General features: G+C 36.4%; 1 protein-coding gene across 2 annotated transcripts in view; it reads left to right on the forward strand.

Annotated features, from left to right (window-relative positions):
• CNTN1 (contactin 1) overlaps positions 1-27228 on the forward strand; it is a 313544-nt gene that overhangs the window by 254633 nt on the left and 31683 nt on the right. The window contains exons 18-24 of one of the 2 annotated variants that reach the window (XM_053661968.1): positions 5570-5719; positions 13774-13844; positions 17396-17630; positions 20247-20350; positions 23370-23556; positions 26197-26309; positions 27070-27226. In XM_053661968.1, the coding sequence (XP_053517943.1) occupies positions 5570-5719; positions 13774-13844; positions 17396-17630; positions 20247-20350; positions 23370-23556; positions 26197-26309; positions 27070-27226 (1017 nt within the window). Of the gene's footprint in view, positions 1-5569; positions 5720-13773; positions 13845-17395; positions 17631-20246; positions 20351-23369; positions 23557-26196; positions 26310-27069; positions 27227-27228 lie in introns of those variants that run through there. The other variant, XM_053661969.1, reaches the window with a different exon arrangement.

Here is a 27228-nt window from a genome sequence, read left to right on the forward strand (position 1 = left end):
AAAAAGGAAGGTACAAGATTAAACTCAGTTTTATGAAAGTGACTATTAAAGGTATTCAATAACTATATTTTGAAGACATCTACTTTCAGCAGTCCAAGGATGAAATTAGAATAACGAGATAAAAGAATAGACCATAAACCTTTCAAACAATCTACTATAAATATTACTTCTTTAAGACCTTTTAAGAGATGGATAACCAAAATTGGATGCAAGATGCTTAGGTCACATTTAGAATGTGTGATTCTCTGCTGTTCGATTCTCTGCTGTCACTTTCAGCATTTAATCTGTTTGTGTGTAAGGTGGGCCGTGTTGGCCAGAAGAAGCCTTGAAACCATACTGTGAGCAGCAATTAAGAGAACCTGGGATATGTTTTCTAAAAAAGGAAAAAAATGATGTGTTTAGATTTAAACTTCTGCATGTGGGAGACCTGAGTTGTTCCAAATTTTGTGCAATTAACATCTGCACGCATTATAATCTCTGTATTATAGATTACTTTCTTTTTTTTAGATTAGATTATTTTCTTATAATAGACATTTATAAATTGAGTTACTGAGCATAAACATGCTTAAGCCCATAAACTCCACCACCACATTACTCTGTGCAAAGGTAGAACCAGTTTTTATTTCCACCCCCAGTATATCTATTCCACAGTATCTTAAGTTAGTAGTTGGTGTTTTCTTTTTAAATCTTCGCTAAATTGATAGGTTAAAAGTGCAAAAAAAACCCACAGTAGGCTCATTGTAGAATATTTACTTTCTAGAATTTACGCTTTCTTCCTTCTGTAGCTTCACTTTTTCTTGTTATTTCAAATATAAATGTATGGGTTTTTAAGAGGCTGTATTCAAATTTTCCTTAGAGGAGGATCAATGAATCATACCTTCTGGGGAGCCAGAGCACACCTTGCCTCCCTCCCACTGCAGAGTTCTTTGCCGCACCAGAGCTCCCTCCAGAGTCCTGCCAGCTGGTCTGTGGGGCGGGTCTACAGCCTGTAACATAACAGCATGGTCTCGTGTCAGAGCCAATGAAAAGCCTGTTTCCGTTCTCATGGACGGGCTTTTTCAGTTAGAACATTTGAGAGGGTAATTCTTTCTGGGCAGTCTCAAGTGCTTGAGTTTTGAATTGAGATAGTGGATCCTAAAGGTTTGGATGGTGTTGACATCCTAAGGGAATAACCAGAATTTACAAGAACTTTGTAAGTTTTCGGCCACTTACAAGAACCTAGAACGGGTGGGATTACATTGCTGTTTTTCAGACCTGAAGTCATTCTGACATTTCAGAAGCTCCTCAGTCAACTAGTTGGTGTGGCCTGAAGGCAAAGTACCACGGCCTGGCTGGCCTAAAACCCTGTGAATTTTGGGCTTTAAGATACCCATGAAGCTTGCTTCTTTTTTCCTCCAAAGAATAGTCAGGAAATGTTTACTCCGAATGTTATGGACTCAAGGTATTTACAAACAGATCTGTGGATTTCTGCTCATGCCTAATTGCTAGAATAACACATACTCAAGGGGCGTTTTTGACCTGAGTATTAAAATAAGGAGTATTTCTTCTGTACTATATCTTCTTGCTTGAAACTTACATTCAGGAGTAAGACCAAGATTTAAATAGCTATCAAGTTAACAACAAAAAAAACACTTCATTTTTTTACTGAGAGAAGCTTCTGATAGGCATTATACCACTAAGGTCTGATTTTTTTTAGATACTGAGATTACTTATAAAAAGTGGCCTCCCTCAGAACTGACATAGTAACAAATCTGGAGATTAAGACCCCATTTCTGATACCTGGTACTTTCCTTTGTTATGCAAAGTACTGTCCTCTCTTCCTGACTCCAGGAATAGCAAACCTGGTCGGGAGGAATTTGGCTGAAGGGAGAGGACACAAAGTCTCTCTGCTCCTGACTATTTTTCTGCATTTGGTTTGAGTCACGAATCTGCTTCCAATGTAAACCTAACCTCTGCTCCCAACCCGTCTGTGTGGGTGGCGCTGGGAAAAGAAAATGTGTAAATGTGTCCAATTGTTCCTGCCAGGGACGAAGGAGTGGGAAAAGAGTGCATTAGGTACACAGTCATTTATACGGATATTTAGGGCTCAGAATAACACAAATGAAATGTATACTAGAGGCAAAACATGTATATATCCTCAAATGACTGGGGAGGAAGCAGAAGAAATATTTTATGTGTAAGCTTTTTATGGATTTCACCAGTTTTGACATTACAACCTTACTGAGTGTATGGGCCACCTACCTCAAGACTAGAGCTTGCTGTGTGCCCCAAGAATTTTTAAAACTTGCAATACCTGACTATTCAGTCAGGGCACTGACCTCTTTTCCCTTAGACTGTCAAATAAAGAAATGAAAACAGCCAACACAACAGCTCTATTGTGTGAATGAATCAAAATTATATCTAATTTTTGTCAGATTGGCAAGAAATACATTTTTGAGTGTGCTGCAGAATTTTAGTAACTAATTTGTGTGCCATGAGATGAAAAAGGTTGAAAATCACTGGGTTAGAAAGCAAACTTTCAAATCCTGTTCTCTTAATGTGGTGTGGGGCAGGAGTCTGGCCCAGTCTGAACTACGGAAAGCAGGCCAGTGGAAGAGACACTCTAAATTCTAGACGCATTTTTTTGATGATGAGCGTTAGTCATTTTTCTGCTCTTATCCCTATTTCTTTCACAGGTCATTTTTTTGAAAAATATCATACATATACACTAAAGCGTGGTTGTTTTAAATATTTATATTTTCATAAGTACTGAAGTTAATGTATATTAATAAAAAATTACTGTAATTGGTTTTGTTCTTAAAAAGAGCAGTTTTTCATGTCTTGTTAGCCATCCTAGTAGGGAATATTATTCTTTTTTTAAAAGACTTTATTTATTTATTTTTAGAAAAAGGGGAAGGAAGGGAGAAGGAGAGAAAGAGGAGCATCAATGTGAGAAAGAAACCGTGATGGGTTGGTTGCCTCTCATGTGTGCGCCAACTGGGGACATGGCCCACAACCCAGACATGTGTCCTGACGGGGGATCCAACTGGTGACCTTTTGATTTGTGGGACACCACTCAACCCACTGAGTCACACCAATCAGGGCAGGAATGTTATTCTTTTTCAATCACTCAGCAGCTACATTCTTCCTAACAGCCACTCGTGTTTCCCCCCTTGAAGGACTTATTTGCATCACTGTGTTGAGGGTTTCCCACTGGAGTCTGTCTTCTCATGCTAGTGACTCCAAGGCTTTTTGCTTCTTCTTCTTCTTCTCTTCGTCTTTAAAGCAACAGGCCCTACTTCTCATATGGAATCCAAAGCCTACCACAAAGTGACTCCAGTTGACTTTTACTACTTTATCTCTTACCATTCTTCTAAATATTTTCTGTAGTCAAGTATGACTTTCTAATCTTTGAACATACCCCCGATCCTTCTATTGTTTGGGTGTATTCTCATGCTGGATCTTCACGTGTGCCCATTTCAGTCTATCAGCTGCAGCCTCCACTGCACATCCATCTGGTTCTTCCTGTTCTGACCCAGCCTACTCCTGCCCATACTTGTTGACTGCCAGTTGCTTGGAAAAGTCCCAGTGTAGCCTCTGCTATAATGAGAACACCATGCCCTTGCCAAAAGAGACCCTTTGGAATCGTACCAACATTTCCATTCTCCAGGCATTTAAATGGTGCTTGGGTTTTGCAGCATAGGTGCCAGGGCAGAGGAGCGGGCTGCCTCCTTGGGATTTGTACCATACTCTTTTACTCGGACTCCCCAAGCTCATGGAATCGCAAAGTCTCAGAGAGTTCCATCAGCTTCCGCCTTTAAACCTCCATATTAGTCTCCTAGGGCTGCCATAACAAATAATCACAATGTCGGTGACTTAAAACAACAGATTTTTACCCTCTCACAGTTCTGCCGGCCAGAAGCCCAAATCAGAGTGTTTGCAGGGCTGTATCCTCTCCAAGCATCCTAAGGAACAAGGCACTCCCGGTCTCTTTCAGCTCCTGGCGGCTCTTTGGCCTGAGACCACACCACAGAGTGTCCTCCTCTTTTATGTTCCCTTCCTCTGTGTTCCTCATATAAGGACGCTTGTCTTTAGGGTGAGAGCCCATCTAAATAATCCCATAGGATCTTATCCCAAGATCCTTACTTTATTCCAGTCTTAAAACACTCCACAAAGACACTTTTTATCAAATAAGACCACACTGATAGGTTCTGATTATTGGAGCGTAGACATGTCTTTTTGGTGGCTACCATTCAACTCACCAGAGCCTCCATTTACTGGAAGTTCAAAGTCATTTCAAGGTATCTGGAAAGGAAGGAGGCTACCATACCCAGGGGCATAACAACCAGCTCAATTTTTCCCTTTTCTCCATGAGAAGCACTTCGTAGATCAAAACTTCACCTTCCATCTTCCAATTACCCATAGTGTCTATGTATAAGAGTAAAGACAAGCACATTCTGAGTCGGTATGAGGAAAGGTGGAGGAGATAAAAAGGCAGAATCAAAACAGAAGGCAACACAAAGCCAAACTTTTCATCAGAAAGTCAAAAATATATGTCAAATATATACAATGAGTTCATAACAAAAGAGAATAGATGATAAAATTAGTGTCCAAGAGGGTTAAAACTGGGACAGGATGAGACATGGGATAGTCTGGGCCACACAGAAATTTATCCGAAAGTAGAAATCGAACACTGGGTCCCTTAGCACTTACTGTGGAGATGGGTAAAATGTTTTTAAAAGCTACATATTCATGGTCTGTGTTGCAGATAAAAATTCCCTAATAGGATAATGAGTCATATGCAAGTCTAAAGAAACAAATTTTCCACATAAGTGGTGTATGGGTATTTACATGCCTATGTATGTGTAGGTAAGTTACTAAAACCACATATGGAGATATTTTAAGAGAGCTTAAAATAATCTGGCCCTGGTTGTTTGTGTTTATCATATCTCAGTTAAATGAGCAATCTCAGATTATATCCTACTCATAATTTATAATCTTCCTACTGATATCTACCATCTAGTAGCATGAAGTCTGAGAAGTACTTGATAAATCTTAATGAACTATAATAACATTTATTAGAGAGCTTGGGGAGTTTATCACTTCCCCAAGTGATTTGGGTATTAATCTAAAAAAGAAACGACTAATCAACGGGTTCCTATAGGTGCCCTAGTGATAAATCATTCACTGCCTATCTGCTCCATCAGTGGCAGTCCACGCAAACTGTAGCTGCCTCAGTTTTACCCTGGTCTCAGAAACCTCTCTGGATTCTGCTGTGATGGTAGAGCTCCTTACTGTCCTAGGTGTAGCCTGAAGACGAGCAGTAGGGCATGACCTGGGAGCTTGTCTGACCTCCCACCTGCGACTTAGTAAACAGATGATTCATATCTCTATTACTCTCTCTAGTTTATTATTTATTAGTAACCTCTCCTCTTACTCCCTTGAACTTAACAGGTTGTCATTCCTACTCTTTATTTTTACTTCAACCCAATGGACTATGTGCCATCTTCTCAAAATAGTACATTAAAAATGGGGCTTTATAAAAGGGATGTTATTTAAATAATCTCTATTTAATGTTCATTTTGTTTAGATCCCCCAATTATTGAAGGCAATATGGAGGCGGCGAAAGCAGTGGATTTAATCCCGTGGATGGAATATGAGTTTCGTGTGGTAGCCACCAACACGTTGGGTTTAGGAGAGCCCAGTATACCATCAAACAAAATTAGAACAGATGGTGCCGGTATGTAGAAGGAACTTTTTTAAAATTTAGAAGGCCTATAAACACAACGCTACTTTAATATGTAGTTGAAGATGTTTGGAAATAAATAATGCTCTGAGGTAAGTGATTCATCTTAACACTGTGGGTGTCTTTGGCACAGGTACTGTATTTTTCAGACCATAAGACGCACCTAGGTTTTAGAGGAGAAAAATAGGAAAAAAATTGGGGGCAAAAATGTGGTAAAATATTTAATAACATAAATAACATAATATTTCACCAATGTAAATGTGAACAGAACTTGACATCTGCATAAGTAACCATTATTCCTCCCAAGTTTCAGGGTGGGGAGAAAAGTGCATCTTATAGTCTGAAAAATACGGTATGTGTATTTTAAGTTAAGACAGTCAAAAACAACATGAAGTTTAAAAATATTTTTACATAATTAATGTAGAGGGAGAGGTAAATTGAAACTACTGCATATTTCACTAGTGACCTCTTAAATGAAATCGGTATTTAGAATATAAACTTCAATGTAAATTGTGAATCTTAACCAGGCAGACTCTTGATTAAGAATGATGCAGAAGGTTCGCGGTTTTGTGTGTTACAGTTTTGTGCATCTCTCGGGCCCATTTATAATTAAATGGGCACATGGATGGACGGTGTGGACTGGGAGGACAGGGTGAGCAAGGAGTGGGGAGAATCTGGTGAGGACGTCTCAGATCTGCACCATCAGGGAGTCACAGTATCCCTGGAAGCAGCTCCAATGTGTTCCTGTAATATTGGGAGTCACTCCAAATATCACAGCTCAACCTTGGCCATTCTTTCGATTTAGGTTCACTTTTTTATGCTAAATGCCAGCTCCATTTAAATAGCCTTCAGTATAAGAACTTCACTCTATTTTCTTTTCCCATGCATTATTAGGCAAAAATATTGTTCTGATTCTAATAACAACTTTTTAATTATTTCATGTTTATGAAAAATAGAATATTTTGTAGGTTCTCTGAATTTATTTTTACTATGCTTTGCCAAAGTTTTATTTTCAGTGATTATATGGGGAGATGGTTTTAAATGAATGATAGACTGCCATTAAAATTTTTTCTGATATCTTATTATCACCCACATTTCTTGCCACCCCAATTCCTTCACCTAACTTCTAAGCTATTCTAATGCCTTTATTTTTTAAAACCAAATTGTTCACAGGACTTCAGTCAGTAAACTATCTCTTAAAATTTTATGTCATTTACCAGATTAAAAAATGATGATTCTGTAATAAAGAAAAAAATACTAATTTGCACTGAGTATTTTCAAACACATTTCTGTTAATCCTCATAATGTTTTGAACAAGGTATGACTCTCCGATGCTCACCGAAGCACAGTAGACTCAGATGCAGTAAGTAGTTTACCTGACTTAACATAACTAATGCAAGATTCAGAATTCAAGTCTGATAAATCTGGCACCTCTTCTCATTCAGTGAGCTTTCTCTTTAAGGGCAGTTCTTTAAGCAAAACTCCAAAAAATGCATGTATTTATAAGCCTTTATTAGAGTTCTAGCAGAAGCTTAGATTTCATCCTTAACTGTGACACTGAATATGACTTACATACTGTTTGGTGGTGGTTGTTGTTTTAGCATAACCATGGGGAGAAATAAACACACTTGTTCTTTTTCCCCACCTCACAGAACCTGTTTAGATTACACCCAGCTAATGTATACCCAGCAGAGCTGGGATTCACACCCACGGCTTTCTAATTTTAAAAACTTTACTGTGAAACTACATTCTGGGAAGGCAGTGTGCAGTATGGAAGCTCCAGGACACTGGTCCTTTGGTACAATCCCGGTGCCTTTATTTAAAAGCTCCGATTAGAGAGAAGCACACTATTTAACTTCTCTGTGCCTCAGCTTTCTCATCTCTAAATGGAAATTATTTTTAAGTGTATTTTATAATTAAAAACATTGTAAATAAAGCAGTTATTATTGCCTAGTATATAATTTTTCTTAATAAAGTTTATTCATTTTTCCATTAATGCTTATTCTAAACTTTAATACCCTTATAAAATATTGTGTATTCTATAATTGATCAGCACATTTGGCAATATACTTCCATTTTTATAAGCATTATAGAGGATCATATAATTTCATGTAATTTCTAATCATCTTATATATTTAATATAAAATTTAATTAACTTTCTCTTTATACTTTTCCTGCTTTCAAAAGATTAGATGTGCATAAAATTAGACCCTTACATTTTTCATTCTTGCAAGAAAACAAAAATGCTTTCTAAGACAAGGGAGTGTTTGTCTTGTCATGTTACCATTGTAACAACTCTCTAAGAGATGCCAGCATATGTTACCTGGGATAAAACCTGGTTCTTGTTTGATGGAAAGGTTGCTCCTGCCTCATTATGCTGATTGAAAGACGTGACATTATCTAACACAGCACATGCCCTTATCCGTCCAATTACTAAATGTTAAGACCACAGTGCATAGTTGGGTATATTCTTTGGATTCAGACAAGTGCATTATAAAATGGATGGTCCCAAATGAAGAATTCAAATATGTGTTTGTGATTCATTATAACCCATTTAATTTTCACTGTATGAAAGAGATAGCAAAAGCTTCCTTCAAAGTAATGTATCATCATAAGTCATATCTTTATAACTAATAGATCACAGGTACAGTTGGTGAATTGATATCCCAAAATGATGCATCCATGTGTGATTTGACAGCTTTGTTGTTTATTTACCTAATCGACCTAAAAAGGAAACGAGCAAAATAACATAACACCATAATCGACATGTTCATACTAATTATAGAGCTTTAATTTCATGTTTAATGGAGCTATCTTGCTATTTCATTTCATTTCATTTTTGATTTTTAATATATATTTGATACAGGAGAGGGATAGTGATAACATTTTGTAGTAAGGTATATATATTACATATATATATGTTAGTTACTATTATTAGTAAAAAAGTAGATTAAAAGAAGGAGAGTATAGACTTTTTTATTTTTATTTATAACTTTATTTTGAGGGGGTTAACATTTTCTTTTTTTTTTTTCATTGTTGTTCAAATACAGTTGTCTCCATTTTCCCACCACCACTCTCCCCCACTCCACCCACCCCTACCCCCCACCCTCAACCCTTCCCCTCTTTGGCTTTGTTCGTGGGTCCTTTATACATCTTCCTTGATGACCCTTCCCCTTCTCCCTTTTAAGCCATGAGGAGGTGGAGTTAAATGTGCAGCTTCTCTACATGTAAGCACTGTGACCTAGGCTGGTGAAATAATTTGTTTTTCCTTTCCTGTTAAAAGGGGACAATGTGACTTCTCTACATACAACTGACCCTTGAACAACACTGGACGTAAACTCACAGCTGTGTGAAAATCTGCATGTGAAATTTGACTTTCCACAAATTTACTACTAATAGCCTGTTACCAATTGGAAGCCATACTTTACTGATAACATAAACAGTTGATTAACACATATTTTGTATATTGTATGTATCGCATACTGCCCCTTAACAATAAAGTAAGGTACAGAAAACAAAATGTTTAAGAAAAATATGAGGAAATATGATTATAGTACTGTATTATAGTTATCAATACCGTAGCTCATGTTGTCTATTTACAAGATAAAAAGACTGTGCATTTAAATGTGCCTGCTCAGCTCCAACCCATGTTGTTCAAGAGTCATCCATATGTATTTCAAACTGTTGATACATGCATCCAATTAGGTGTGGTACGTAAAAATAATCTCCAAGTTCTAAATGAGCCTCTTACTAAGTTCACCTTCATTCAGTGAGCAAACTTTCACAAATTAGGAATATTTGATGTTGAATTTAAGTTTGTCCTACCTACATAACTTCTACTAAATTAAAGGGAACATCTTCAGGACTGGAATCGGATTTCATTCATATTATTATCGTTAGTGCTGAACACAGCACACTGTTCATAATCGGTTCTGAAAATTATTTGTAAAAGCAAGAAGGAACAAGTAGGGTGAGGTGACAGTTCTGGCCATGGAAAGTTAGCAGAAGATGAAATGAGAAGCAGTGATCAATGCAATGGTGCTGTTTGCTTGTGACAGTTTAGAGGAATTCATGATCAAATATGGTTTGTTTTGTTTGAAAGAAGGTTAGCATCTGCATTAGAGGTTTGTGTTTTTAATACACCAAGAGAAATAACATAGAAGGTGTCCTTTTAGTTAATTTAAACAGCCCATAATTGGTGTGAGTTCCTCACAGTGATTTTATTATGCATTATGATGATTTCAGATTGTAGCATTCTTTTTTGTCTATGCAAACATTTCTCCATATGACCTATTTTTAGATGACCATTTCATTGAACAGTGAATACATTTGCCTTATACATTTCAAGCTCCTGTTTGAAGGAGTTAAGGAGTGCAAATTGGCGGTTATAGAATAGTCACAAAGGTATAAACAACAGTTTAGGGAATATAGTCAATAGTATTGTAATAGCTGCGTGTGGAGCCAGGTGGGCACTTGAAATATCAGGAGGATCACTCTGCAAAGCACATGAGTGTCTGACCATTATGCTGCACATCTGAAACCAACAAAGAATAATATGCCATGTAAACTGTAATTTTAAAATAAAAACAATTAAAAATAAATTAAGTATTCAAAAAGAAAGAAAACAGATATGAAATTATTATTTTTTTAATTTATTGCTTGAGAATAAAGCTTAGATAAATAAACAAACCTGCAATTTCATCCTGAAACATTCTTAAGTCAATAATATTATTGTAAACTATGTTGGCCTCTCTCTATATATCATTACATACTATGAAAAAGAACATGGTAGATATGTTTGGAGTGTTAACAGTCTGCTCACCATCCAACCGGGAGAACCTAAGAGTTAGAAAGAATTATTCCTACTTGAAGATACAAATATTATGTAATATATTTGATTTATTGACACCCCATTCAGAAAGAATATACAAGAAAAATGGAAAAAAAAACAATGTAAGACTTTCTTACTGTTGGTTTTCTAGACTCTAGAGCACTATTTACATAACAGTTTTGAATCTGTACAAAAATACAGGCTCACAGGAATACACTTTCTGCCCTACGACCACAGTCAATCTGATGACCAAGACGGGACTGAATGACTGACGGGGGCAGTGTGTGCGGTGTGGCTCCGCCGCACAAAGGGATGCTTTGCACCCAAGCAGGACAAGAGGTTTCCTCACACCACTCAGAACAGGAGGAAATCTGAAACTCGGGGGTTGGGCAGGGCGGAGGGGGGAGAAGGGGGAAAGTTGGGAGAACTGTAACCGCATAAACAATAATTTTTAAAAAACATAAATTGTTTATTTCTGGAATTATCCATGTAATATTAGCACACCTCAAAGAACCATGGGTAACTGAAAAGAGGAAAGTGAATGGATAATGAGGGACTATTATTGTACTTCTGGTCAAATTATTGAAGCATTCAAATCTAAAAGTCAAACTGGCAGCATTAGTTCCTTTTTATAGAAAAGAAAAGCCAGGGCACAGGCTTGATTTTCTTTAAAAATATTTTTAGAGCCATGACTGAAATATAGAAGCCAGCTTATAAACAACATCAGGGAATCATAGCAAAGGACAAGTTAAAAAGCATCACTATTTTTAACCTTTCACAGGAAAGTTATAAATATTGTTTATTCACGATTAATTCAGTAATTCTGTATTTTTCCTAAATATTATTTTAAATTCTTTCTTAATGATTTATTGTTAAGAGAAAGTCTAGTTTGTTCACTGCTAAATGCTCTGGAGCCTAAAGTTAAATAAGCCTCTTTGTGCCTGGGGTGATTTACTTCCCTGGAAGGAATCGCTCAGTGGCCCAGACCTCCAGCTCCTACAGGGCTAAAAGCAAGTGCAGAGCTCCCAGCTGCTCTCTCTCCAGTGCACATCAGATTTGCAGGTTATGTATCCATTCCACCTGTGAGACAATGTCCCTTAGCAGCCACGACTACAACTGAACATTGAAAACTAAATGGAGGGAATTAATAATTAATCCAAGGAAGATATAAAAACACTCTCTTAGGAAATAGAGTTACTATATTTCTGTGCTTTTGCTTATCTTACTTTAACATCATGAGCTCAATGGATACTTTTCAAAGAGAAAAAAATCAATCTTGAATTACTTATTTGAAACATGTTAAAAAGAGCCCAAAGTAGACATTTTAAAATGGAAAACTATCTAATGTCATTATACTCCTTTGTTTAGCTCTGTTCTAAATAAAAAGGTTATTATTAGTTATAATGAAAAGGATTATAGTGAAATGATTGGAAAATAATAACTTGTCCTGGTAAAAAAAATATTTTGTTCAACAAATTGCAGTATAATAAATTATTCTAGAGATATTTTTGTGATAATTTGCCTAGGACCACCGTACTTGTATACACAGTTAAACACAAAATTTGATTTATTCATTGATTATATAACACAGCATGTTCTTTGTTTCTCTAAAGCATGGGGAGTTTTAACTTCAGAATATGAATTATGGGGTTCAAAGAGTTTCCAGGAGTTATTTTAATATCCCAGACTTCAATATGTGTTCTATCTAAAGTGCTACAAGTAAACTATCTTTTAACATCTCTGTGAATTTAATTTCATTTCTATCATTCATGTGGTGACAGTTAAATATTAAAATAAAATCTCTCCAACTTTAGATAAATTTCTCCATCAGAAAAAGAACTCATGATAGAGTTTTATATGTATAAAGAAAAATATGCATTTTGTTTATTTGTGTGCAGTTAATGTCTATCTGTCACCAGAGAATTTACATGGCTAATACTAGGAGAAGTTTTAAAGTGTCATCTTTGAATCACAGTTATTTGTTAGGACCTGCAATTCAGTAAACAAAAGGCTCGACTCCAGCACTTTGAGGAAGGTGTGACTGTTTCCAAGTTGGGAGCGGTTCAGATACTCAAAAGAGAACTGTGTTTCATTTCTTCTTAAAATGGTAGTGGATCTGGGAATGATATCTCAGATGGGAGCTGCATGATTTTTTTGGGGTGGGGATGTACATCCTCTGTCAAAACACAGACATCATCCATGTCTCTGGGTTGCTGGTGTCCCAGTACCTCAGATTCAGGGACAGACTGTGCTTATTATCTGTACCCCTTCAATTAGATGGAAATCCAATAAAACACAGTGTACTATAAGATGCAGTGCCCAAATTCAATAGGATATAGCACCTACCCTGAGGACTTTCAAGGAGAAAAAATGACTTGGAGGAAAAACAAAGGAGAGGCCATTGGATTTGGCAGTTAGAAGCAATGTTGTGATTGGAGGGAGACTGATTTCAGTGATATGAAGTGCAAAAGGGGTCGTGGGTGGTTAAAAAGTGATTATGGAGTGAAGTACAAAAAAAAGTCATCTGTTCTTTGCAGTTCAGTGACAGGAAAGGGTGTGAGGGCTTAGAGACTGAGAGGAGACTGCAAAGAGTCCCCACAGCAGGGGGACTGAAACCCGGGGTTTGAGAGAAGATGGTGGGATCGAGGAGAGTTGGTCCCAGGAGAGATTTGGGGATTGGAAGAGGGAGCATGAGGAACAATAGTACATTCGTAATGTTTCCAGGTATCTGGGGGAACATCATTTTATTACTGCACATGCACTGTATCTTAACCTGTATTTGTAGATTGAAGTGAAAAGCTAGCACAAGGGTTAATTGTTAGATGGTCCCAGTGTTCAGAGGTAAGAAGTCTGAGATAATTTCCAACAAAGTATTATGCATCTAATCTTTCAAAATCATATTCAATGAAAGGACACCAAAAAAATTTTTAAGATGTATACAAAGGTAAATTTTCTTTGCTGTCTTTTGCTGAAATAAGCTGGCACATTTCCTATGGCTCTGAATCAGTTTTTATCTTGACAGTAAAATGGATTATTATAGCCATCGAGAGGCATTGTTATTATAATTGAGAGGATCTCCTGTGCAGTTTGTCTTCTCCAGTGAAAGAAAAAAAGTTACTGCTTCGGTGGTGAATAAGAAATTGAACGTCAGGAAAAAAATCACATAGCCTCTGTATTTTGTTGTTTGTTTGTTTGTTTGTTTGTTTGTTTGTTTCAGCACCTAATGTGGCCCCTTCAGATGTAGGAGGTGGAGGAGGAAGCAACAGAGAGCTGACCATCACTTGGGCGGTGAGTCTTGACAAGTTGTATTTATTACAGGCTGCTCTACCTATACTTAATCTCAAAGCTATTTTGTTTCCTGAAAGAAACTGAAATAAAAGTGTAACCTAATCAATAAAACAAATAAGCAAGCAAAATAGAAGGTGAGACACTGAAATAAAGAACCAACTGACAGTAACCAGAGGGGAGGGGGAAAGAGGATAATGGGGGAAAGTAGGGGAAGGGTCCTCAAGGAGCACGTATCAAGGACACATGGACAAAGCCAAAGGGAGAGTGGAGAGGACTGGGTGTGGGAGGTAGGGGTGGGTGGGGCAGGGCGAGAGTGGTGGAGAAAAATGGGGACAAATATAACCGAACAACAATAACAAAATTAAATTTAAAAAACATAATTCCCAAAGCACAAGCAAGAATAAATTACTAAAAGATTTTTTTCTCTCAAATACATGTCAGATTTTAGCAGCTTGCTACAGCTTCATGTGCAAAATCAGGGTCTTAATGCTGTGGGACCTGTTGGCTGAAAAGATTAAACAAATTTTCAACTACAGAGATTTTTAAAAAAATTCATCATGACCTAGTAACCCAACTGTAATTCATAACATTTTAACTGGGCATTCCAAACTCCAAAGATTTGGTTAAAAAAGCTTTTATATCAGCATGTATTTTTAATTAGAGATTGTTTCTCACTTGAGACTTGTTTTGATCACCAAATGTAATCAACCCTGATAGGTCAGACTTAGCAGTCACTCAAGTGTGTAGTTGCCGAGGAATACAAAGCATTGCATTACATGTTTATGGTCCAGAGGGGAGTTCCACATCAGAGATGACAACGTCTGGTAAAAATGCATCTCTGCTGGAATTCTGAAGTGAAAAGAGATACTGGGGGTGAGAAGGCTGTGACCGCACAAACCCCAGGGACTGAGACACGTGACATTTATCTAGCTGACATGTTTTATGTAGCTCCATGTATTCTTTAAGTATTTTCAGTATTTAATCACTAAAGATAGTCAAAGAACACAACGTAAGCTCTAAAGAAGTTCCGAGACTGCACAAAAATTGGCAGATTTTATTCTTTACATAAATCAAATTGGTTTATGTAATAGTAGATCTTTAGCAAAAATTAACTTCACTCTGTGGAGTAATCATATTTTATACTTGGCATTTAAATCGTGTTTTTAAGTAAGATTTAGAAAAAAAAGACTTTCGTTTTTCCAAATCTCAACTTATTTATACATAAACTTTCATTTCAATGTAATATACAAAATGAAGGTAATAGGAAAAGTAAAACATCTTACTGTTTTTGACAAGGCTTGATTTTCTTAAACTCTGTGAATATCAGCTTCATGATAAAATGGGAAGTTTCTCAAAAAAATTCAGAATTAGAAATGCTGTTCTAAAAATTTGAAATAAAGTCTCTGGGAATAGGGCCTGAGAATCATTATTTTTTGAAAGCTCCATAGCTGATCTGATGTCCTTTTAATTGCAAAAGTAAGTAGAGAACTAGCAATCAGAAAAAACTGTTAAACTATTGCAGAAATGGTAGGCTATGCCCACTAATAACTTAAAATCACATTCTGTACATGCTTGTGAGCGTACTCCAGGATCTCTACCCGGAGAACGCTCAGGCCCATTTACATGCACATCTTTCCAATACAGTAAATTATTTTTTCTTTCCTATGATGATCTTCATAACATTTATTTTCTCTAGCTTACTTTATTATGAGAATACAATAGAAAACATAAAAATAGGTATTAATCAAAAGTTTGTTCTCTGTAAGACTTCCCATCAACAGTAGGCTATGAATAGTTAAGTTTCAGGGAAGTCAAAAGTTACATGTAGGTTTTTGACTGAACCAGGAGTTCCAGGCCCCAAGCCCCCATTTATTCAAGGGTCAACTGTATACTGTACAACCAAGTACAACTCCTTCTGCCCTTTGAACTTTATGCAATTTAATATATTCCTGTATGTCTATTGAAGCAACTGTGTTGTATGTAAGATATTTCCTGGAGATACTTTAAGTTGGATTTGTGATGAGAAAGTGTAATATATAATGTGCACATTTACTTGATTGGTTAAAGATGACCAGGTGATTAGTATTCTCTAGAACTAGCATCATGTAAGTATATAAATAATGAATTGTCAGCCCTGGCTGGTGTAGCTCAGTGGATTGAGCACGGGCTTCGAACCAAAGGGTGGCCAGTTCGATTCCCAGTCAGGGCACATGCCTGGGTTGCAGGCCAGGTCGCCAGTGGGGGCCACATGAGAGGCAACCACACACTGATGTTTCTCTAACTCTCTCCCTCCCTTCCTCATCTAAAAATAAATAAAATCTTTAAAAAAATGAATTGTCAGGGCTACCACAGACTTCTTTATTGGGCAATTGACATATTTTATAATAAGAAACTTTGAGAGAATAATGCAAAACAGGACACTTGCTTCAGTATTAGAGTCAGACGGAGTCCCAGAGCGAGCCTCCTACAGATGACTACAGAGTTAACCCTTCCTCCTTTCACCTCTGTCTTTCATTCCTCAGACCAGTTTCTATTATTTGATTACCAGAAGGATATTCCAGACTCCTGTATAACACTCATCATTATCTTTCAACTCTAAAATTCATTTATTCATTCATTGAGTAAATATTACTTGAGGCCTTGTTCTAGGTACAATGGATAAAGAGATAATCAAAACTGACAAAAACTTCGCCCTCTTGAAACTTATATTCCATGAGGTTAAAGACAAATACCATGTGATCTCACCTATAAGTGGAACCCAAACAATAAAACTAACAGTGAACAAAATAGAACCAGAGATATGGAAATAAAGAAGAAACTGACAGTAACCAGAGGGCAGGGGGGAGGAGCATAATGGGGCAAAGAAGGGGAAGGGTGGTCAAGGAACTTGTGTAAAGGACCCAGGGACACAGACAGCATGGGGAGGGCTGGGGGGAGGATTGAACGTGGGAGGTGGGAGTGGGTTGGGCAGGGGAGAGTAAAAAGGGTGGGGGGATGAGGACAACTGTAACTGAACAACAATAAAAAAGTTTATATAAGTTGTAAAAAAAAAGAACCTTATATCCTAGTAGTTAAGAGAGAAAATAAAGTAAGAAGTAAGTAAAATGTATAGTGTATATGGTAATAGAGTTAAAGAGAAAAAAGTTAAGCCAAGAGGTAGGATATGTAGTATTTCAGAAAGTGTGAAAATGACGGATCCTGTGGCCAGGGGAAACATCCAGTAGGTGATTTTACCTCAAGAAAGCGAGGGAGGGGGCCTTCTGTCACATGCGAGAGTGTCCTAGGTAAAAGTAGGAGGAACTGGAAGTACAAAGTGGGATTCCCCCACCCCGACCAAGAGATGTTCCCTGAAGAGCAGATGTGGTAAGTAAGGTCATCACATGTCCTTGCATGTTTTCCCTGCAATTTTCGGGCAGCACCAATGTAAACTAACTGTATATTTTTACAAAGAACATGCTTCCATGTGTATCATTATTATTATTATTGACACAGGATTTTTCCTCCTGTTAAATGCATTGCTTAAACCTATTTTATATTTCATTTCTATTTAGCCTTTGTCAAGAGAATACCACTACGGCAACAATTTTGGTTACATAGTGGCATTTAAACCATTTGATGGGGATGAATGGAAAAAAGTCACAGTTACTAATCCAGATATTGGTCGATATGTCCATAAAGATGAGAGCATGCGACCTTCTACTGCGTTCCAAGTCAAAGTGAAGGCCTTCAACAACAAAGGCGATGGGCCATACAGCCTCATCGCAGTTATTAATTCAGCAGAAGACGGTAGGTAACAGTAGGACCTTACTAACATGCCGAGGGAGGGAAAACCTAGTTCTCTGGTGGGCATTTCATTGCTGTCTTTTGGGCCTTACTTATTCAGATCTTTTCATAATAATTTGCATTTAATAAATTAGTATTATTTTGGGGCACATTAAAATAGCAATCTCTCCCTCAATGATAAGAATGATGCCAGAAACTTTTCCTTTGAAAATCATGTCCATGGTATGTGGGATATCTCTGCTAAGTCAGCTTGGACCCCTGTTCCTGGCCCTTGATTCTAATTTTGTGATCAGAAATTCTCCATTCTCGATTGGAACTTCAGTATGTCTGGGTGTCCGTGAATTTCCTACTGAGAAATTTCTTAATGACTTTTGGTAAAATTTCCCCCTTTTAACCTAATTTGTATAATTGTAACATTTATGTAAATATTTGTCATAACAATACAGTTTTGGAATGTTATTAAAGGGAATCTAGGCATAATTCTACATTAAAAGAGTCAGAGATGCCATTAATTTTTTTTTTTCCTTAGGGAAAAATTTAGAAAGCTATTAAGGGAAAAAATACAAATTTTGGCTTTAAATGTGTTCTAGAAACTTTACTGGAACTGAATTTGCCCTTGGAAGACTTTATAACTCTATGCTAAATAATATATAGTTTTAAATTAAATATAGTTACATTGATCCCTATTGTTTTTATATATGCTACAATGCTTTTCAATATTATTTGCTTTCCTATTATCTCTGTACATCCTTATCTTATCTCTGCACTCATGCACCATGTAAATAATTAATGGCTAGAAAAGTAAACAGAGATATCATTGCCTTCTGACCTAATACTGCACTTGGCCAGGGTTCTCTGTGCACATCTGTGAAGGGTACAGATGGAAGAGTTTGAAAACTTAAAATGAGGTGATCTGTGCTTCTGATCTCTTAGAGGAAACATATTCATCTATTAGTTTACTCAGCATTATTTTTACTCCAAAATAAGCATTTTGCTATTTCTAGAACTCACATATGCTCATCAGTCATAGAGTTATGATCTATCATGTTTGTTAAAAATTAATATCTACTCAAATCATCTCATGATCTTTACTTCCAACACAAACATGAAAGACAATCTTCTTTCTATATGTATGTAAGTGTGTATAAGTTAGTTAACTAAAAACTTAGGAAAAACAGAAAAGCAGACATTATTTAAGTTTATAATCAATTCAGGATTTTAAAAAAAGATTTTATTTATTTATTTTGAGAAAGAAGGGAAGGGAAGGAGAGAGGGAGAGAAACATCAATGTGTGGTTGCCCTCGCATGCCCCCTACTGGGGACCTGGCCTGCCACCCAGGCATGTGCCCTGACTGGGAATCAAAACTACGATCAACCCCTTTGGTTCACAGGTCCACACTCAATCTACTGAGCTACACCAGCCAGGGCCAATTCAGGTCTTTTTAGTCCCAAGTAATAACTGAACTTTCTCTATGCTTATTCTGATTCAGCAGAATTATAATGGCTCGGTGTTAATAATTTCAACAACATGACTACATCTCACAGGGCAAATAAAAGTAAAAAGTACTTTAAAGTTATCTTCTCACGCAACATCAAAGTTTTTGTTGCTTCGTTTGATGTTAATCAGGCAACAACCCAATTTTTTATTCCTTTAGTCATGGCCTTTTATATTAAAATATATTTATTTCCTAAACGTTTCATGAGTCAGTCTCATAAAACCCAAATGTGCCAAAGCCTGCGTGTTCATCCTTTCTTTTACTATAAGAAACCAATCCTACTGCTGTACATTTACCTTTGTTTGGAAAGGCAACAGTGTTCCTCTGCAGGACATTTTTAACACAAAAGAGGATTACGGTTTGTTAATAAAAAACAATAAAAATTGATCGCCCCTGCTGAATTTTTTCCTTAGTTTCTTTGTGTAAGTTTCATAAGTGATGTAAATTACTTTTTTTTCACTGAACAGAGGCCATTTTGATACATATTTGACTTGATGCCCAGATAACAGATTAGACTTTTATAAAAGTTCCCCTGAGCCCAAGAAGCAGTGGCTGTCAAACCTGTTTCAAAGGTTCTTAAAAATAAAATTAAAAAGTTTTAGCTTGAACATAAAAGAAAAAGTGGGCAGTATTGCTATGTGTCTTTAGCTCAAATAAAAGAAAGTAGGAGAAAATTGAAAATTAAATTTAATAAATAATTTTCTATTATAAACACCAAATTTCTTATTTTTGATCATGTCAAGTTGAGAAGCTAAGGATAATAGATTTCCTTTGCATCTGCAGGCTTCTTTAGGCAGATTGGTTGGAAGAAATGAAGTGTTCTTGCTCACATGTATCAGAGAGATCCATGAAGCTTTCATTTTTATTCTGTGTGTGTTTGTGTATATTAAGATTTACATGTATGAATGTGTGTGCACAGATCACCAATTACCATGAAACAAATATTTAAAAATAGAGAAAAAGGTACTAAAATTATTGGACTTATTTTTAAATATCAAAATTATTTAGAATATTAAAATATAATTTCAATTCATCCATACCAAAAATGGATTTTTGAATTGCTGTTTGAATTTTATATTATAGGCATCTTATATATGAATATTATGTTTTCATCAAATTTCAGCTCCCAGTGAAGCCCCAACAGGAGTAGGCGTAAAAGTGTTATCATCTTCTGAGATATCTGTTCACTGGGAACACGTTGTGGAAAAAATAGTGGAAAGCTATCAAGTGAGTTCAACTTTTATTAAGTTAATTCTGTTGGTAAATGTATCAGCACATTGCGTCATTCCATGTTTTGTGTCTCTCTGACATATATGGCAGCCAACTCGATACATTCTGTTGGGCATTTATAACAAGCACTTATTAAGAGTAAAGCAGAGATACCTAAGTGGCTTACCTAGGAGAGATGTAGAGTCCTATGGGTTGATGAACTATAGGCCAAAATCAAAACTCAGGTAATAGTGCTCATGGTTAAGCAGGATCTTTTAAGATAAACATTCTCATAAAAGTAAATTTTAAGTGTTCTGGAAAGCATTTTAATAATTTATAAAAAGCATCCTTAAATTGTTCATCCTATTTGGCTCAGTAGCTCCACTCCTAATGGAAACAATTACAAAATACCAACATTTTCATAATGTTACCTTTGGATGCAGAAAATGGGTAACACTCAGAATGTCCCAAAGAAAACATCCCTTAAACTGATCTTAAAGGACCAATTGGAATTAACCAGAAACATATAGGGTAAAAGTTAAAGTTATAAAATATCACAGCATTACATAGAAATAAACATACTCTATGGGGCTCTAACATAGAAAATTAATTTATGATTTACTATCTATAAAGTGGGCTTTTGTTTTTGTTTGTTCGATTGTTTGTTTGTTTGTTTGTTTGTTTTAGTAGTGGTACTCCATTTCCACTAATTCATCCAGGTCCCCTTTTGGTCTCCCTACTGATTAATCAAAAGCAATACATTCACTCTGCTCCATGACTACAGGCTGCACCCTTCACTCCAAACAATTTTCTCACAAATTTATGTTGCTGCTTCGCCACCATAAGAAACTCAATGGCAATCAATAGCTGAAAATTATCGACTGTGTGGAAATTAACTCTAAGAGTAGCTAGTTCAGATAAAAAGGATTTTACTATATTTCACATATATCCCTCTACTATTTGTTTTAGGATTCTCTGAAAATATTGTAAGTTATATGTAAACACATGTCCTAAATTAAGGACAGACTGAGTATTCAGTCAAGTCGATTTGAATAAGATGCTTTTATTCGCAAAGGTTGCATAGACTATGAAAATGTCATACAACTCTTATGTTCTCAAATAAGAAAATCAGGGACAATCCAGCACAGTCAATAACTCTTTCTGCTCCCTAGTAACATAGCCAAGCATAGCTACGTCAGTGCTTTAATTCATTGTGAATTTTCATGGAGGCTCTGTGACAGATCCTAGTCAATGTCAGATGAGTAAAGTCATTGGTCATTTAGGATACAGGTGCAAAGACTAAATTAATGACAGCTTTGTTCTTTCCTTTTGCATTGCCAAAATGCCTCATGGAATTTTGGGTGAGATGGCAGAAAAATTTTAACACTCATTTTAGTGCATAGTTTTTAGAACTAGCTTTTGTTATATTAACCTTGTTTAAAAGTTTCTCCTCTTAAACCGGATAGAAAAGTTGCTATAGTGGAATACAGATTGCAAAATGTGGTATAAATTCAGTCAACAAGCATGCATGTAAGAATGCATGAACCCCATAGATTTTAGTTTTGTTTGCTAGAAAGCAGAGTGAATTCCAGGTTTTTTGAAGTGATTTCTGTGGATGGTCCTCTGAAGTGCCTGGCATTTTGTTAGAAATATAAATGTTCATTTTATTTCTCTTAGTCAAGCAGTGAAAGGGGCCTTTTATATCAACTAGTTCAAATGCCCACTAAAGTATAGGCCATCTTTCTCCTTCTCCAATGACTGTAGTCCCATCCTGATCACTTCTGGAACCAGGAAACTCATGCCTTCTTGAGGAGGGTACTGTCCTTAGAAAGTCTTTTCTCTGCTGAATTCAGCCTTTGGAGACACTTGGTGAAATTTTAATTCCTTGTCTCTGAGGCCATCCTTCTGGTGAGGTGACAAGTGTTCCATAAAAATTCTATCAAAACCATAAGGAAATACTGTTATCAGAAAAATGAGCACAAGTAAACAAAATAAAAATATTGCAAAGGAAACCAAAAAGCAATTAGTAACTAACCTTTGTTCTGAAATGTGCTCATTCAACCTATAAATCTCACTTTGTTACCAAGTGTATTTGAGTCATCCAGTTCCATTTTATAGTGGCTTTATATGCATTTTATATAAATGAAAGTTCAGGATAATATAAATATTATTTTTAAGTCATTTTGATTAACTGTGAAATTAAAATCCCATTATTTTATAGACAGGGCATTTAAAATCTATAAAATACCAGTATATTTATAAATAATTCCTTCCCTTTATTTACAAACTTAGATATAATGATAAATTTCTGACCAAGGAAACATTATTTGAAGAGTGAAAATTATCATTGATAGCTTTTACTTAAATTTTAAGAGAAATAAAGGTTAACATTGATATTTTGGTTGATAAAAGTAATCATCTTAAATCACAACATGAATACAATTTTTAAAAATGAAAGGTCTATAATTTCTACAATTAATGCAGCTATTAAGTATAACATTTCTTTCATATCTGGCCTTTATATAGGTGTAAGGTAGATAATATATACATTCTTCTGAAATGAGACAGCAGAAAGTTATCTCACTGGCTACACAATGACTATTTTTTTGTTAATCAAGGTTGTATTGTGGTCAGGCTGCTTTATCAATGGTTCATAACAAATTTGAAATTATGTAAACAGAAATAAAGCAGGGAATAGGTGTTAAAAGTTATTGTGGCAAATAGTTCCGGAGAACAGTTTATATTTTAAAAGTAGACCTTATGGAGGGTTTTTGTTTTCATTTCTTTTCTCCTTGGTCAGTGTAAGTCTTCTTTCCAGCAATCACATGAGCCTTTGATTTGTCCTGGTCAGCTTTAATCACACGTGTGTTGTTTGCCCTGCTATAGTCTAAGACTGAAAGAAATGTAAGTAGTGTTATGAAATATTTGAGACCATAATACTCAGTCAACATCAGTGGCAACAGAGGCAGCTGAAAATAACTTCACAACTCATGTGTCTGAATCATGACAAAATATTACTCCACTTGACTGTTTGCAGATTCGGTACTGGTCTGCCCATGACAAGGAAGCAGCTGCACACAGAGTTCAAGTCAACAGCCAAGAGTACTCGGCCAGGCTGGAGAACCTTCTGCCTGACACCCAGTACTTTGTGGAAGTCAGAGCCTGCAACAGTGCAGGGTGTGGGCCTCCGAGCGAGATGATTGAGACCTGGACCAGGAAAGCACGTGAGTCTCAGCATTTACATTTTAACCTTGTCAAAAACATGTACTTGATTCAGTCACGATGAAGGTGCATTTGAGAGAAATGTATACCTAGCAATCTTAGCACATTTGGTTTTTAATGTTCTCCACTACAATCACACAGAAACTTTAGAAAACTGTTAGTTAATGTAGATGATGAAAAATGTGGAGAATGCCTTTATGTAATAGTGCTCAATGGAAATTAAACTATGGAACCTCTCTTTGTAAAGACTCTCCTCAAAATTTTACACCATTATATAATTAATTTGTATTCATTCTATTATTTAAACTTTGTTTTTATAGGAATACATTGACAGCATGAGAAAATTCAACTTCTGCTTAATTTTTCTTTTCTTTTAATTTTATTTATTTATTTATTTTAGAGAACAAGGAAGGGAGGGAAAAGAGGAGAGAAATATCAATGTGTGATTGCCTCTCAGGTGCCCCCTATTGGGGACCTGGCCTTCAACGCAGCCATGTGCCCTGACTGGGAATTGAACTGGCGACCCTTTGGTTAGAAGGCTGGCACTCAATCAATTGAGCCAAACTAGCCAAGGCTGCTTAATTTTTCTGTGCTTTGATTTACACACATCCATCATTGCACAGTGCAAATGTTATAGCACTACATTACTCCCTGATCACCACATGCTCTCATTGTTCAAATAAGAAGACCACTCACCTGCTCCGATTTGTGCTCATTCTCCTCTCTCAGGCTTTACTTTGATATCTCTTTCTTGAATCAAGTTGAATCTATTGTATTAAAGAGGAGAATTTATATTTAGGACTCTACGGAATTTTGCAATATCTTGAAGATGTGATTACCAATTAGGGTTAAAAAAGTTAAGCAATTTACTTGGGGAAAAAAGAAACTTCTAACAAAACATGGTGGTAAGAGCCAGACTTTGATGTTGTACATGGGTTTCAGATCTGTTTCTGCCACTTAAAGAATTGTGTAACAATAGACATTGCTTCACATCTTTAAACCTAAGTTCCCTCATTTGTGAAAGAAGCATTTATTTCTTTGTACTTTACCCATTTATTCATGTATCAAAACTATGCTAAGTGCCCAGCACTGTTCAAGGTGTTGAGGATACAGAAGACTTCAAACTAGCCTGATTTCCTATTCTCATGGATTACAACCTAATGGAAGGAGAGAGAAATGAAACAAAGCAATACAAACATATAACTAAATCCCTGACAAATAAATATGAATATATCAGATAACAGGACAAACAATGAATAAAGAGACAATAAAATTGAGAGTGACAACGGCAAGAGCCAAATTCTATTTGGGTGGTCAGGAATGGTTTCTATGAGAAGATGCTATTTGTGCTAGGATATGAGTAATAAGAAGGACCCATGTGTGACAACTGGGGGTGGGGGAAAGGAGAGGTTGTTTCAGTAAGAGAAAATGACTAATGCAGAGCATTTAGGTGGAAAGAGATTGCTATGTTTTAAGTATAGAAAGGCCAGGAGGCCAGGATATAAGTTCTCAGATGAGGAGGGGAAGTGTACTGGCATCAAACTATGAATGGCCTTATAGGTCATAATAAGGAGTTTGAGTTCTTCTTAAGTGTAAGAAGCCTTTGGGATATTTTAAGTCAGAGAGTAATGCCTAATTTAGGTTTAAAAATAAACATTCTGGATTCTAGATTGACAGTGGGTAGTAGTGAATAAGAGTGTAAGCAGAATAGCCAATTAGGAGGCTGTTTTAGTAGTTGAAGAAAGAAATGGTGGTGTTAGTGGAGAGAAGTGGAGGATTTTCTGCAGGCAGCATTGACAACCTGCTGCTATTTGGATGCTGGCAATGAACAAAATGAAAAACTGAACACTCAATTTTGGTATGAGACAATGGAAGTTTGCTTGTGAAAGTCTCATAGGCACATTTGGGGGACATTACAAATGTCCCATCTTGATTTTATTACATTTGAAAAGGCTCTTAGACATTCAAGTAGAGCTTGGCAGTTACACACGTATGTTTAGAGGTTATGAAAAAGATTAGACGTTGAGGTACAACTGTCAGTACTTAAAGCTATGGGCCCAAATGTAAGATGTAGGGAAGATTCATGGAGGACAGGAGGGTGCTCAGGATCAAGTCCTAAGCCATTCTAACAGGTGAAAATTGAGCAGAGAGCATGGAGCCAGCAAAGCATGGTAATGAGATCAAGCAGCCAGAGAGGTAAGAGGCAGAAAAAGGTATTAAAACATCATGAATTTAAGAAAAGAATGAGATTCAAAAAGGAATTAAGAGGTCGATTCTGTGAAACACTTCAAAAATGTTAAATTTAAAAAGAATATAAATGGGACTTTGATTGGGCCAAGTAGAAGTAATTGAGAACCTTGAAAACAGAAGTTTCACAAGACTGGTTCAAAAAGAAACCCAAGTGAAGGGTGATGAGAGGATAATAAAAGTTATGTTGCATACCGCACAGGACTGTGGGGTGCATGACATGCACCCATGGAGGTAAAGTGCTTAGCATAGTTCCTGGCATATATAAGTCCTCATCAAAATGAGCTGCTGTCATCACCTCATTGTCACCAGCATTATAGTTCCCGATTCAGTGCATCTTGCAGAACTGAAGCTGGATGTGGGGATGGTCAGTAACATGTTATTACTTTTCACAGCTCCGAGCCAGCCGCCAAGGATCATCAGTTCCATAAGGTCTGGTTCACGCTACATCATTACCTGGGATCATGTGGTCGCACTATCAAATGAATCTAAAGTGACAGGATATAAGGTAGATAGAAGATTCTAGGAGTATTTCTTATAGAAGCTTCACTCTTACAAAGAGTAATTAATGTTTGGACTTTTTGCTATTTTGGCAAAACCCATTTGGTTTTCTTATGCTAGCCATAGAACTGAATCAGATGATTCAGTGCCATGATAAATTTTGAAATGAGGAAGACCTTCAGTGAAGTCTAAGAAAATGCTATGTCAAGTGAGCAAGATAGAATAACTGCTTTAAAGTATAGAGTTGTTAGAATAATCAGTTCCTGAAGAACAGAGACAGAAAGAATCCATTTCTGTTTGGCCACCATCAACCTAAAAATTGCCTCTTATGAGGCACACAGTGAACTCTTTGAAGTATTGAGTCGCCTTCTACAAATGAAGACACATCTTATCACATTTTCCATGTGTGCTAAATTTTCGGAACAATGTGAAAAAATTGTAATCATGAGGCAATTTTTTAGACTACTTCAATGTATTGAAAGAGCCCTCATCTTCTACTATTTATTTTTTTAAACTACACTTTCCCTTCTATTTTAAGTCATCTCAAAAAGATAAAATTCAGGTGCTTAAGGCACATCCTCTTGCACAACCTTAAAATCTAGGTGAAATTTATATTTTATGAATGAAGAATTTTCCAGCAATTATTACACATAGCAACCCTAGGGCTTATTTTATTAATGAAAGCGTAGGAACGTTTTGGTTTTAGTGACGGGCACTGGCTCACTCTCACCACTGTATTAAGTATACACCTTTTGGGATTTTTCAAGGTGCTCTATAGACCTGATGGTCAGCATGATGGCAAACTGTATTCAACTCATAAACATTCCATAGAGGTCCCAATCCCCAGGGATGGAGAGTATGTTGTAGAAGTTCGTGCCCACAGTGATGGAGGAGATGGAGTGGTATCTCAAGTCAAAATTTCAGGT

The sequence above is a fragment of the Artibeus jamaicensis genome, unplaced genomic scaffold (assembly GCF_021234435.1).
Source record: "Artibeus jamaicensis isolate MK-2021 breed Jamaican fruit bat unplaced genomic scaffold, CSHL_Jam_final contig_233, whole genome shotgun sequence".
NCBI classification, from domain to species: Eukaryota; Metazoa; Chordata; class Mammalia; order Chiroptera; family Phyllostomidae; genus Artibeus; species Artibeus jamaicensis.